This window comes from Hypanus sabinus, chromosome 14 (genome assembly GCF_030144855.1).
Source record: "Hypanus sabinus isolate sHypSab1 chromosome 14, sHypSab1.hap1, whole genome shotgun sequence".
Classification (NCBI taxonomy): domain Eukaryota; kingdom Metazoa; phylum Chordata; class Chondrichthyes; order Myliobatiformes; family Dasyatidae; genus Hypanus; species Hypanus sabinus.
This window is the reverse complement of record NC_082719.1, coordinates 52,707,281-52,721,343: the sequence shown is the minus strand read 5'-3', so window position 1 is coordinate 52,721,343 and position 14,063 is coordinate 52,707,281. Positions and strand designations below refer to the sequence as shown.

General features: G+C 41.2%; 1 protein-coding gene across 2 annotated transcripts in view; it reads left to right on the top strand.

The window, feature by feature from the left end:
• Positions 1-14,063, top strand: part of scfd2 (sec1 family domain containing 2) — a 251,514-nt gene that overhangs the window by 41,245 nt on the left and 196,206 nt on the right. For both annotated transcript variants that reach the window (XM_059989196.1, XM_059989197.1), the window contains exon 4: positions 10,758-10,933. In XM_059989196.1, the coding sequence (XP_059845179.1) occupies positions 10,758-10,933 (176 nt within the window). The remainder of the gene's footprint in view (positions 1-10,757; positions 10,934-14,063) is intronic.

Below are 14,063 nucleotides of genomic sequence, written 5' to 3'. Positions count from 1 at the left end.
TCCTTCTAATTTTAATATACATGACCCAATCTGAACACATTTGCAGAATATCATGGTCAGACTCTGACACGAAATCACATCTGATTTCCCGAAAGCTTGGATGATACCCATTAAACACAGGCCTGTTTGTTTGTTTTTTTGTTTATCTTTCCATTCAGCCTGCTCCCTGTTTATGGTTCCTTCCTCTTCCTCCTCGCCATCTTAAATGCTGATGCTACACTCAAAGCTAGGTTCTTGTCTGCTTTGCTTCATTGTACAAGCAATACCTTAGTTCTATTTGGATAGCATTGAGGCACTTCAAAAGAGCTGATGCTTGGGAAATAGTAGCTGGCCTATTTTAATATTTGCTCATGCTCTTTATGTTTAGACTTCAATTTTTGCAGCCATCAAATCTACAGAGCCCACAAGGTTCAAATAAAAATGATGTTTTTTGTTATGTTGCTGATTTATGCTGGTGCTTCAGGTCAACTATATAGATGGTTGAACATATCCTCAGGTGGACTTTAGATACTTTAGGTTTCTGGCAAATTCTACTGATGGTATCAGTTATAGGATACAAGAGCAGGTTTGTTGAGTGGTTCCATGTACAAGGATGTTTACTTCATTCCACTCTAACAGGGAAAAAACTCTTGACAAGTGCTGTTTATATTTTTCTTCTTAACTTAATGACACCATACTTAATGACATACCTACATATTATCTTGCAGGATACAAAGAGTGGGAATAAAGGGGGTCTTTTCTGGTTGGCTGCTGCTGACTAGTGGTATTCCTCGGGTCAGTGTTGTCAGTTCATGTTATATGTCAAAGGTGATGGATTTGATGGCTTTGTTGCAAATTTGTAGACAATACAAAGATTGGTAGAGGGACCATTAGTGTTGAGGAAGCAGGGAGTCTACAGAGGACTCTGGAAGAATGGACAAACAAGTGGCAGATGGAATATAGTATAAGGAAGTATATGGTCATGTATCTTGTATAAGGAATGAAGGCATAGACTTTTCTAAACGGGGAGAAAATTCAAAAAATCAGAAGTGCAGTGGGTCTCGGGAGTCCTCATGCAGGATTCCCTGAAGGTTAACTTGCAGGTCAAATCAGTGGTGAGGAAGGCAAATGTAACGTTTTTATTTTTAATTTTATTTAGAGATACACGGCAGAACAGGCCCTTTCATCTCATTGAACTGTGCTGCCCAGCAACCCATCTATTTAACACTCGCTTGATTGCAGGACAACTTACAAATACCAATTAACCTAATAAATGGTACATCTTTTGATGTGAGAGGAATCCAGAGCTCTTAGAGGAAACCCATGCAGTCATGGGGAGAACATATGAACTTACTACAGAATTTAACTCCAAACTCCAATGCCCCGAACTGTAACCGAGTCATGCTAACTGCTATGCTACCATGACGTCCCAAATGTTAGCATTCAAAGGTACATTTAAGTCAGAGAAATGTATACAATATGCATCCTGAAATGCTTTTTCTTTGCAACCAACCATGAAAACAGAGGAGTGCCCCAGAGAATGAATGACAGTTAAATGTTAGAATCCCAAAGTCCCGCCCCCCAGCTCCCCTCCTTTCTGCGTGTAAGTGGCAGCAAGCAACTGCCCCCCCCACCAGCAAAAAGAAAAGCATCGGCACCTGCCACCAAGCACTCAAGTGTGAGCAAAGACACAGACTTGCAGTACTCCAAAGACTGCTCGTTCACCTGGTAAACGACATACCACAGGCTCTCTCTCTCTCTCTCTCTCCGTAATAAGGGAGAAAGAGGTGTCTCCGTTCCACAGCGACATAACATACAACTCACTGGTTTACAATGTTAAAAGTCCATTGCATTGCTTTTTCCGAGCTCTGTACCCAAAGATCTCAGGTCTCTGGGCATGTGGCCTTAGATCTTCCATCTCCCACAACCGACTGATCTCCTGCTTGGACACCGAACTCTGATTTCCTCCCCACCCCCGGTCTCCAAAGCCACAAAATCTTGAACCTTCGAAGGCAAAGGAAGCTGTTAGGCCGTGCCCTTGGTGTGCTGAATAACGGCCAGTGTTGAAACCCTAAGAGTGGGTCCCATTCCTGCAAAGAACAGTAGTCAGTGTGTAACTCCAGGTCAGGATCTTCAAAAGAACCCTGAAAAGGAAAAATAGAGATATTAAAGATGGAAATAGAGCTGTTTCCGAAGATGCAAGCAAAGGAGTCACCATTAGGCGCCATTGTCTCCTCCTAAGCTGCTCCTCCTCCATTTTAAGAGGACTAGGATATAAAACCAAGGATGTAATGCTGAGGCTTTATAAGACATTGGTCAGACTACACTTGGAGTATCGTATTTTTGAGCCCCTTTTCTAAGGAAGTATGAGCTTGAATTAGGAAAGGTCCACAGGAGTGTCATAAGAATGATCCTGGGGATGGAAAGATTAATGCATGAGGTGCAATCAATTGCTCTGGTCCTATGTTGAAAGGCCGAGATAGAGTGAATGTGAAGAGGATGTTTCTATAGTGGAGCAGTGATCATGGACTCTCCTTCACTACTGAGCAGGTGAGAAGGGCTCTTGGGAAACTCGGACACAACAAAGCATTGGGACTGGATGTGTGAACCTCAAGATCCTGAAGGAGTGTGCTGAGCAGCTGTGTGGAGTTTTTCAGTCTGAATCCCGGCCTGGAAAGGGTCCCAGCTGTGTGGATAAAATCATGTTCATGTGTGGTCCCAATATCCAAGACCGGCCAACCAAAAGTCTTGAGTGACAACTGTCCAGTGACCCTGCCCTCAAACGCCATGAAGACCCTAGACTCACCTCTGACCCCTGGTCAGATCAGCACTGGATCCCCTGAAGTGTGCCTACTAGGAGCACGGTGGAGTTGGTGATGCCATCATTCACCTACTGAAAAGAGCCTACTCCCATTTGGATAAACAGGGCAGCACTGTGAGAATCATGTTTTTGATTTCTCAAGTGCCTTCAATACCATACAGCCCTCATTGCTGGGAGAAAAGTTCTGTTCAATACAAATTGGAACTTCCATTTTATCTTGGATAATGGACTACCTGACTGGCAGACCACAGTATGTGTAGCTCCAGAGCTGTGTGTCAGACATGGCTGTAAGCAGCATTGGGGCCCTGCAGGAGTCTATACTGGCTCCCTTCCTATTTACCCTGTATACCTCAGACTTTAGGTATAATACCTGCGTCATGTCACCTGCAGAAATTCTCTGATGACTCAACAGTAGCTGGGTGTATAAAGGGAAGACAGGAGAGTGAATACAGAGCCCTGCTGGAGGATTTTGTCAAATGTTGCAAGCTGAATCATCTGCTGCTCAACATCAGTAAGACAAGGGAGATGGTGATGGACTTTAGGAAGACTAAGCCTGCTTTGCTCTCTGGCACTATTGATGATGAGGACGTGGATGTGGTGAGGACCTACAAGTACCTGGGATGCACCTGGATGACAGACTTAGGTGGAGCACCAACACAGAGGCTGTGTACAAGAAGGGCCAGAGTCACCTCTGCTTCCTGAGGAGACCAAGGTCCTTTGAAGAATGCAGGCTTTTCCTTCACATGTTCCACCAGTCTGTTATCGCCAATACAATCTTCTATGCAATGGTGTGCTGTGGCAATGGCATCAACACGAGTCAAACTGGACACACTGGAGGCTGTGGTAGAACAAAGGATCCTATGGAAAATCCTGGTCAGTGTTCCTCACCCTCTGCATGCCACCTTGGCCGAACAGTTGAGCACTTTTAAAAATAGACTAAAACAACTGCGCTGCTCCAAAGAGTATTATATGAGGTCATACTTACTTCAGCCATTAGGCTCTATAATGAATCAACCTACAGCTGGGGAAGTGATGACGCCCTCCTGTTAGACTGTTTGGAATAGCTTATTTTTTAAAATTATTTCTTACTTCCCTTCTAATATTTGTGTATCTGTGCACTTGTAATGCCTCTGTGACACTGTAATTTTCTTTGAAACGTAGAAACATAGAAAACCTACAGCACAATACAGGCCCTCCAGCCCACAAAGCTGCGCCGAACATGTCCTTACCTTAGAACTGCCTAGGCTTACCCATAGCCCTCTAATTTTCTAAACTCCATGTAGCCATCCAGGAGTCTCTTAAAAGACCCTATCGTTTCTGTCTCTACCACCAGCGCTGGCAGCCCATTCTACGCACACACCACTCACTGCGTAATAAAAAAAAAACAACTTACCCCGACATCTCCTCTGTACCTACTCCAAAGCACCTTAAAACTACCCCTCTCGTGCTAACCATTTCAGCTCTGGGGGAAAAGGCCTCTGACTATCCGCATGATCAATGCCTCTGATTATGTTGTACACCTCTATCAGGTCACCTCTCATCCTCTGTCACTCCAAGGAGTGAGTTAAATCAACCTATTCTCATAAAGGTATGCTCCCCAATCCAGGCAACATTCTTGTAAATGTCCTCTGCACCCTTACTATGGTTTCTACATCATTCCTGTAGTGAGGCGACCAGAACTGAGCACAGTACTCCAAATGGGGTCTGACCAGGGTCTTATATTAGCTGCAACATTACCTCTTGGCTCTGAAAATCAATCCCACAATTGATGAAGGTAAATGCACCGTATGTCTTCTTATCCACCGAGTCAACCTGCACAGCAGTTTTGAGTGTCCTGTGGTCTTGGACCCCATGATCCCTCTGATCCTCCACACTGCCAAGAGTCTTACCATTAATGCTATGTTATTCCATCATACTTGACCTACCAAAATGAACCATTTCACAATTATCTGGGTTGAACTCCATCTGCCACTTCTCAGCCCAGTTTTGCATCCTATCAATGTCCCGCTGTAACATCTGACGGTCCTCCACACTATCCACAACACCTCCACCCTTTGTGTCATCAGCAAATTTACTAACCCATCCCTCCACTTCTTCATCCAGGTCAATTATAAAAATCACGAAGAGAAGGGGTCCCAGAACAGATAGCTGAGGCACTCCATTGGTCACTGGCCTCCATGCAGAATATGACCCGTCTACAACCTCTCTTTTCCTTCTATGGGCAAGCCAGTTCTGGATCCACAAAGTAATGTCCCCTTGGATTCCATGCCTCCTTACTTTCTCAATAAGCCTTGCACGGGGTACCTTATCAAATGCCTTGTTAAAATCCAGGAAGATCAATGAAGTTTCTACTTCCCCCCCCCCCCCCCCACCCCACCCCAGAACTGTTTGTTTTGAATTTCAAATAACCCCGACCTCTCAGGGCCTTTTCAGTGGTGTGCCTTCTAATAATTGTAATTCTGATTTTGAGATAATGCCTTTGTTTCTGATTGCCCAGTCCAAGGACTAGTTCTATTGTACCTATTTCTCCGAACCATCTAAATCAGAGAGCACGTATACCGAGATGTTGAAGTTTATCCCTTTCTTTTTAAAGTACTGTTCTTACCCTGGTGAATCTGTACATAATTGTGTTAAATGTCAATTATCTCTTCTGATTTTAAAAGCCTAAAATTAAATTGCACTGCAGATTGTCTAAGGCTTGCCTTGGATTTATGTTTCCTGTCCTCTCTAAGTTTTCCCTTTCATCAAGAATTATCTACCTATCAACTGTTAATGTAAGGTTAACAACTTAAATTTTTCTATCAGTGTATCAGTTCATTCAAAATTTTGAATCCCATTGTCCTTTTGCATCATTGCTCTTTAGTATTGCCTTTGTGATATTGATGCATTTTAGTTAAAGTTCTTCTGTTTTCCTTTGGCTCAGCTATTTATACAATGCATTAAGTTGCTCCAATATGCTCCACAATGGGGTTTAGCAACATTAAGTTATCAATCTGAATGATGCATAAAGTGACCAAAAGTTTGCTGAAATGGGAGTGAAGACAAAGTGAAATGGAAAAAAAAATGAAAGTTATAATCAAGATGCAGAAATGATTTTGGTAATGGGTGAAGGATATTAGTCAGATGGTTAATAAACATGGGAAGGAATCCAAGGCTTGTAGTACGTGGGTAATGTGTAGAGGGAAGCCGTGACCAAAGCTGTTTTGGTATTCAGTTTACTGATAGGTTATCAAGAGAAGAGGCAAATAAAAGGTAAGTGAATGTTGGTGCACAACAGAGTCCTGAGTCTGAACATGCTGAAGTGTTAGAGAACAAGAAAAGGCGGGGTACTCTTGTCGAAATTGGGTATAGGGCTATTAAAACTTGATTGAGCATCTCTACAAAATTGAGAAAGGACCAGTATTGTAGAAGTAAAAGTAAGTGGAGCAAGAATAGGTGAACGATAGGTGGATTCAAGTGAAGGGAGAGGTAGGCAGATGAGGAAGGAGAGTGAGAATGATACAAGAAGCTGAAAGGTGAAAAGTGGAAGTGACAATGAGCTAAAGAATTTGGAATCTGATAGAAGAGGACAGTAGACCATGAAATAAAGTGAAGGAGGTGGAAAGAGGAACCAACAGGAGCAATATGTGAGTGATGGGCAGATGGAGACGGAGGGCTAGAAGAAGGGGAGTAATGGGGGCTAGTGAGATCAGGAGAGGGGGATAAGTGGAGGGGGGAAGAGTGATGAGTGGTAAATGGAAATTAGAACTTGATCATGCTGTCATGTTGGAGATTAGCAAAGCAGAACATGAGATACTGTCCTCTAATATGTGTTATAGGTTCAACTTAGCAACAAAGGAGGCTATGGACAGGCATGTTGGTGTGGGAATGGGAAGCGGAATGAAAATAGCTAAACACTGGGAGATCCCGACTAGCGTTGGACAGAGCAAAGGTGCTCAATGAAGCAGTGTCCCAATGTAGTGGAAACCGCACTGGATGCAATAAAAGACACTGATGGATTTACATGTGAAAGTTTGCCTCATCTGGAAAGACAAATGTTCATTTTCCTGACTCGCTGAATTCCTCCAGCTTCTTTGTGCATTGCTCTAGATCTCCAGCATTTCCTATGCCTTGTGTCTCATGGATTGTTGAATGTAGTCCTTTCTAATTCATTTTCCCACTGTTCTGTAAGTGGAGGCATTTTTCGGGGAAGGTGGGATGTGTAAAACCAAGATGGTCTGTATCTGAACTGGAGGGAGACCAATATCCTTGTGAGAGGGGTTGCTAGTGTTACTTTGGGGATTAGGGTGGTTTAAACCAGAGTTGCAGAGAGATGGGAACCAGGGTGCTTGGGAACAGTGGGATGGTTATGGAAAAGAAAATGTTAAGCCTACATACACAGATAGGAACAGAAAGGTTGAACATGGTGGGACTAATTCTGTGTCTATTTCAATGCAATGAGTATTGTTGGTAAGGCCAATGAGCTTACAGCATGGATCAATACCTGGAATTACAATATTGTAGCTATTAATAAGATTTGGTTGCAGGAGGGTCAGGACTGGCAGCCCAGAGGGTCTATTGTTTTCACATGATAGAGGGGGAGGAGTGGCATTACTAGTCATGGAAAACGTCACAGTAATGCTCAATCTGGACAGACAGGAGGACTCATCTGATGAAGTTATATAGGTGGAACTGAGGAATAGGAATGGGACGACCCTGTTAATAGGTTTATATTATAGACCCCCTAATAGTCGGTAGTATTTAGAGGAGCAAATTTGCAGCAAAATAGCAGACAATTGCAAGGAAAATAAGTTTGTGATAGTAGGAGATTTTAACTTTGCACATTGATTGTGACTTCCAAACTACAAAAGGACTGGTTAAGATAGAGTTTGTCAAATGTGTTCAGGAAAGTTTCCTTAATATATGAAGGTCCTAACTATAGAGAGAGCAACACTGGATCTCCTGTTAGGGATTGAGACAGGGCAGGTGACAGAAGTATGTGAATGGGAATAATTTGGATCCAGTGATCATAATTCTATTAGTTTTAATATAATTATGGAGAAGGATAGGACTGGTCTTGGCTTGGGTTGAAGTTCTAACTTGGTGAAAGGCCTATTTTGATGGCATCAGATTTGATCTGGCAGATGTGGATTGGGATAGATTATTTTCTAGCAAAGAAATGCTTGGTAAGTGAAAGCCTTCAAAAGTGAAATAATGAGAGTACAGAGTTTGTATCTTTCTGTTAGAGTAAAATGTAAGGTTAATAGGCTTGGGGATTCTGGGTTTTTGGGAGATATTGGAAAGCTGGTCAAAAAGGTTCAGTTGCTTGGCATTCAGGATGAGGTAGTAAATTGGATTCAGCCTTGGCTTTGCGGGAGAGGTTGCAGATGGTTCCCCTTTTGACTGGAGCCCTGTGACTGTTGGTATGTGGCAGGGATCGGTGGTGGGTCTGTTGTTGTTTGTCATCTATATTAATGATCTGGATAGTTATATGGTTACCTAGATCAGCAAGTTTACAGATGACACTGAGATTGGGGCATAATGGACAGTGAGGAAAGCTATCAAAGCTTGCAAAACAGGCTGAAAATAGCGGATGGAGCTTAATGCAGACAAGTGTGAGGTGTTGCACTTTGGGAGGACAAACCAGGATAGGACTTGCATAGTAAACAGAAGGGCATTGAGGTGTGTGGGAGAACAAAGGAGCCTGGGAATACAGAGTCAAAGTTCCTTGAAAGTGGTATCAGAGGTAGATAGAGTTGCAAAGAGAGCTTTTGGCACATTGGCCTTCATAAATTAGAGTATTGAGTACAGGAGTTGAGATGATATGTTGAAGTTGTTAGAGCAGCCAAATTTGGAGTTTTGTGTAATTCTGGTTATATTCTACAAGAAAGATATCAATAAGATTAAAAGATTTCAGAGAAAATTTACAAGGATGTTGCTGGGACTTGTAAGGAAAGGTTGAATAGGATTAGTTCAATGGGACTAGGCAGAATAACAGTTTGGCAAGGACTAGATATGTTGAAGGGCTTGTTTCTGCACTGTATTAGTCTATGACTCTGATTTTTTTTTTATCGCCTTTGAGTTCAGATGAATGTTTTCTACCTGAAATGTGAACTGGAGAAATCAGGATTTGCCTAATTCCTCCAACTCCTTTGTGTTCCTCCAGATTCCCAGCTTCTGCAGTTTCTGTGTCTCGGTCGTCTTATTCTCTTGGTTTAATATAAAGTAATATTGCTGCCTTTATTCTTGATGACTACTCAAGATTTTCTTAATGTATTTTTGATCCATTATTTGTTTTTTAATCTTTCATTTGCTGTTGCTTTTGTAATCTGTTTTGCTCATATTTTTAGTTCCATTGAATATTTTTGATATTGGTTTTCATTTATGTGAGTTGATTTAAATTTATTAACCATACTTTTCTGTAGACTTCAGTTTTGACCTAATTACTTTAACTAGAATCTTTAATACCTAAACAAATAAATTGTTTTCTGTTGTTTACCTGATATCTTCGCAACTTTTCTTCTGTCTAATAAATTGTAGGATCTGTATTTGACTAAAAATTGTTCTGCTCCAGTCTAGCACCTTAGATTGGATAAAATATTCTTATTCAAATTATAAAACTAATTGTGTTGTTGTAGTTGCAATGTTTCTGCTTTATGATCACCTTCCTGTTTTGTTGGTCAGCAATAGTAAAATATTGAAAACCACAATACCCCAAACTACAATGGCATAGGTCGAGTAGACATTAATATCTTTTTCCCAGGACTGAAATGTCTGATACATTTAAGGTGCGGATGTAATGTGAGGGGATATGGATGGGGCAATTTTTTTATATTGAGTGGTGGCTGCCTGTAATGTGCTGCCTGCGGTGGTACTGGAGGCAAATGCAATAGAGGTGTTAAAGGTAAGCACGTGAATATGCAGAGGTGGAAGGATATGAACATTGTGCAGGAAGAAATTATCAGTTTAGTTAAGAATTTAATGGCCAGTTCAACTACTTGGCAAAGCACCTTGGACTGCTGGGCTTATTCCTGTTCTATGTACAAACTGAAACATAAATCAGAAATACATCAGAGTCTGTTGCTGGTTTGTACTATTACTAAACTGAATGGAATACAAGTGAAGCATTTGAACATTTTTTTTCACTGCAAGCAGAAGAAAGTTGTTTAGATTTTTATTGCAAGCAGAAGTCTGTTCCCCTAGTAGCTCAGTTTCTGGCTGCTCTACACAGAACAGAGTATTGTGACACAGATCAGAAAAGTTTCTGGTACAAATTACCCCATCAGGTCGCTGCCAGAATGGTGATAGTGATGATGGTGTTGCTGATACTGGAAATTCATTTGCATCAATTCAGGAGAACGTTTTGCTGAGGGTCCTCATAATGATATTGGACTCCTGTTGCACAGTTGGAACAATACTTCAATAAGTTATTTAAGAGAAAGGAAGATGAGCAGATCTTGAAGTTATCTGGAGATTGGAAATCCCTAGTTTTTAAACCCTTTTAACATCACTATATATATAAACAGAAAGAATTCAATCTGTAATAACTTCATATGAACTATGTATTTAAATGTTATAAGTAATGCATTCAAGAACAGTTCATCATTTTGCACACACAATTCAGGTACATCAACAGTGTTATTATTATAAATAGCGTTTCATGTTTCTAGATGTTTCATCTCTTTTAAGAGCAATCTGTCGGCATTCTTGTTCTTTAACCAACTACCATAGGGAATTCTGCTTTGAATTTCACTTGGTATGTGGTTTTGTTCATTAAGAATAAGTACAGGGTAAAAAAGAAGATAATTAAACATTCTATGCCAATGCACACTATTTCTGATTGCTTAAGAATACGTGACATGCACAATAATGTTTTTATTTTTGGTCATTTGTTCAAAGGATCCAATAATGTAATCCAGATATTTGCTTCATTCTAAATGTACTGTAATAACTTCCATGCATCCTTTTCTTGTTACAGGTAGAGTCACACCTGAACAGCTTAATTCGTTTGCGCAATTATTTAAGAACAATGTGAAAGCTTTGGAAAATCACTGTGGGCTCTTGCAACTTACCATGGCAACAGTGCAGACTTTGGGACATGCTTCCTACTCAAAATGGGACAACTTTCTTGCTTTTGAAAGGCTGCTTTTGCAGGTTTGATTTTAACTATTTTTATTTTCTGTACCATTTTCAGATTGTCATTAAAAGTTATAATTTTTTAATTGTTTTTGGGAATTTGGGCAATTGCAGTAGAGATGTAGACAAGCAATATATTTCCAAATCAGGAAAAGGTATAACCTGACGAGGATCCAAAAGAAGTTGATGTATATTTGCTGTCCTTGCCCTTGGTGGTAAGTGTTAGGCGATGCTGTAAAAGTACCCTAAACAGGAAACTGCACTGATACACAGTGTAGATACTGTTTGCAGATGGCAGAGGGAATGAATGTTCATGGTGGTTGATGGTGTGGCAGATAAATGAACGGCTTTGTTCTGGATGGTGTTAAGATTGTTCTGAGATTTGTTTGTGCTCCATTCATCCAGGCAAATGGAAAGTATTCCATGCATTTCCACCTTTTTCCTTGGTTGGTTAACAGGAAACTGTGGTCATAAATAGATCATTTTCTGTTGGCAAGATGTGGTAAGCTCAAATGTGGATTGGTGCTGAGGTTCTGCTTTTCACAATGTATCGAAATAACTGATGAAGAGACTGAAGGTTACGAAATTTACACAAAACTAGGAAGTGAACTATGAAGGGATCACAAGTTCACAAAAAACTATATATTACAGGTACAGAAGGTAATTGAAAAGACAACACAATGTTATTGTCCACTGATACAATTGAATACAAAATTCAGGTGGTCTTGCTTCAGTTGAAGTGCTTTGCATACTATTGTTCAAAGAGCAAAGTTCAAACTAAATTTATTATCAAAGTATATGTATGTCAACACATACAATGCTGAGATTCATTTTCTTGCAGGCATACTCAATAAATCTATAGAACAATAGCCATACCAGAATCAATGAAAGACCGCCCAACTTGTGCATTCAACCAGAGTACAAAAGACAACAAACTGTGCAAATGCGAAAAAGAAGAAATAATAATAAGAAATGAATAGCAAGAATGTGAGATGAAGAGTCTTGAAAGTAAGTCCATTGGTTGTGGAAACATTTCAATGATGATGCGAGTGAAGTTTGGGTTGCCATGTGGATCTGAGACAGTATGTGGTCCTTTTAGATCATCTGTGCCGTAATAGGGAGACTTTCAGTTTGCATAGAGAGAATATGTCAAGAGGAGTGTCCTCTTTTGTAAATTTTACAGTTATTTATTTTTCTAAAGGTAAGCAGGACAATCCATTAGCAGTCATCCATTAGTCATTCTCTGAATTCGATCTTGTAATTGTGTCCTCCGAGAAACAGAGCCCATCTCTGCATTCGTGCAGCTGCTGTTAGTGGAACATCCTTCTGTGGATTGAAAGTGGACTCCAGTGTTTGATGATCAGTAATGAGGGTAAACTCTCTCCCGTACAAGTACTGATTGAAATGCTGTTACACCCCAAACCTGACTCAAGGCTTCTCTCTTCTCTGTCAATCTGTGCATAATTTTTCTCTGAAGTGGGAAGGGAATGTTATGGGGCATTCACTTCCATCACTCGTGACATGATCTGACTGCACCTATCCCATAATGTGAGGCATCACTGGCAAGCTTCACAGGACAGTGTGGCATCATAATGTTTGAGTACAGTGTCTGATGTTACCATTTACTTTACCTTTTGGAAAGATATTTCACACTGCTTTGTCCATTGCCATTTCTTCCTGATCTATAGTATGCATTTGAGAGGTGGAGCTCAGTAGCCAAATTTGGCAGTGTTATGATCCCAGCCCCCTCCTTTGTGAGAATCGCAAGAGCACTAGTTGAGGGGGGGTCAGTAGACCCAGGAAGTGGGAGAGAGAGACGTGCCGAATACCGCGTTCCACCGGGATGCAAAAAAAGGCGACATTGACTATTGTCTCATGGAGACCACGTGTAAAGCCCTCGGGCAAAGTGGGCTGGTTGAGAGAGAGATTGCATCATCCCAACCTGATTGACACCTGCGACCCCATGAGGAAGTATAAAGGAGGGTCTGGGGGGGGACAACCCCTTCAGACGCACCAAGAAGACAGGATAGCGATCCCGTCGTAGCGGGAAGCCATTTTGAAGGAAGCCACGTGCATTAGATTCTGGGCCTGAAGTCTGTGGCTGGAATCACAGAAAACCGCTTTTAACTAACAACGGGGAAGCCCGCTCCCCTGATTCAACGGATTTGCTTCATAAAGACCCGGGCAAGTTTTCCTTTTCTCACCAATCTCTCTCTTTCTCCAACACGTGAAACCCAGCGGTTCCCAAAAGGCTGAAGCCTGCAGACTTCTGAGTGACTTTTATATTTCCAGCGGACAATATATTATCCCCTAGACAAACGATAGAACGATTTCTTAATGATGATTATTACTATACCCGCGCTTTAGATTGAGTATTGACGATGTATATTATCTGAATGTTTGTATTAACCTTACTTTTGTGCCCCTTTATAAATAAAAAAACTTTTGAAAATAGTGCCATCAGACTTCAACGGACCTCTCTATCTTTGCTGGTAAGTGATCCAGTTAAGGGATACGTAACAGCAGAAATGTGTCATAATAATTGAGACATCCTAAAATGGATTGCAACTGTGACATGCCCTTTTGGCCTTGGGGTATCCGCTGCTGATTGAATTTTCTCAGCATATTTCTGTAATCATTGTGCATCATTTCTTGGTTTAAATAAATCACACTTGTTGCATTGTGATCTGAGCCTGTAATCTTAGCTTTTAACACTATCTTGGGATTTTGGAGATGTTGTTGCTGTCCTTACTGCTCACAATGATGTTGTCATCCAGCCTTCCGTACCTGGTCCACGGCTTTCTGCTGGAGCGCAGGTGCAGATGCTACTCCAAAGATAAGCCTATTATACTGATAAAACCCTTTGTGAGTGTTTATGGTGAGAAACTCTTTGGACTCTTCTTCCCTCTTACTCTGCAGGTAGGCCTCTACTAAGTCCTTGTTGAAGAAGTGTTTCCACCAGAAAAGTTTACAAAGATGTCCTCAATGCTGGGTAGAGGGTATTGATCTAATTTCAGAACTGAGTTGATGGTGACCTGAAATTCACCACAGGTTCTGACGGAGCCATTCTTCTTGGCTACTGGAACCACTGATGTTGCCCATGGGCTTCTCTCAACCTTGGAAAGAATTTCTTCAGTATTCATGTGAT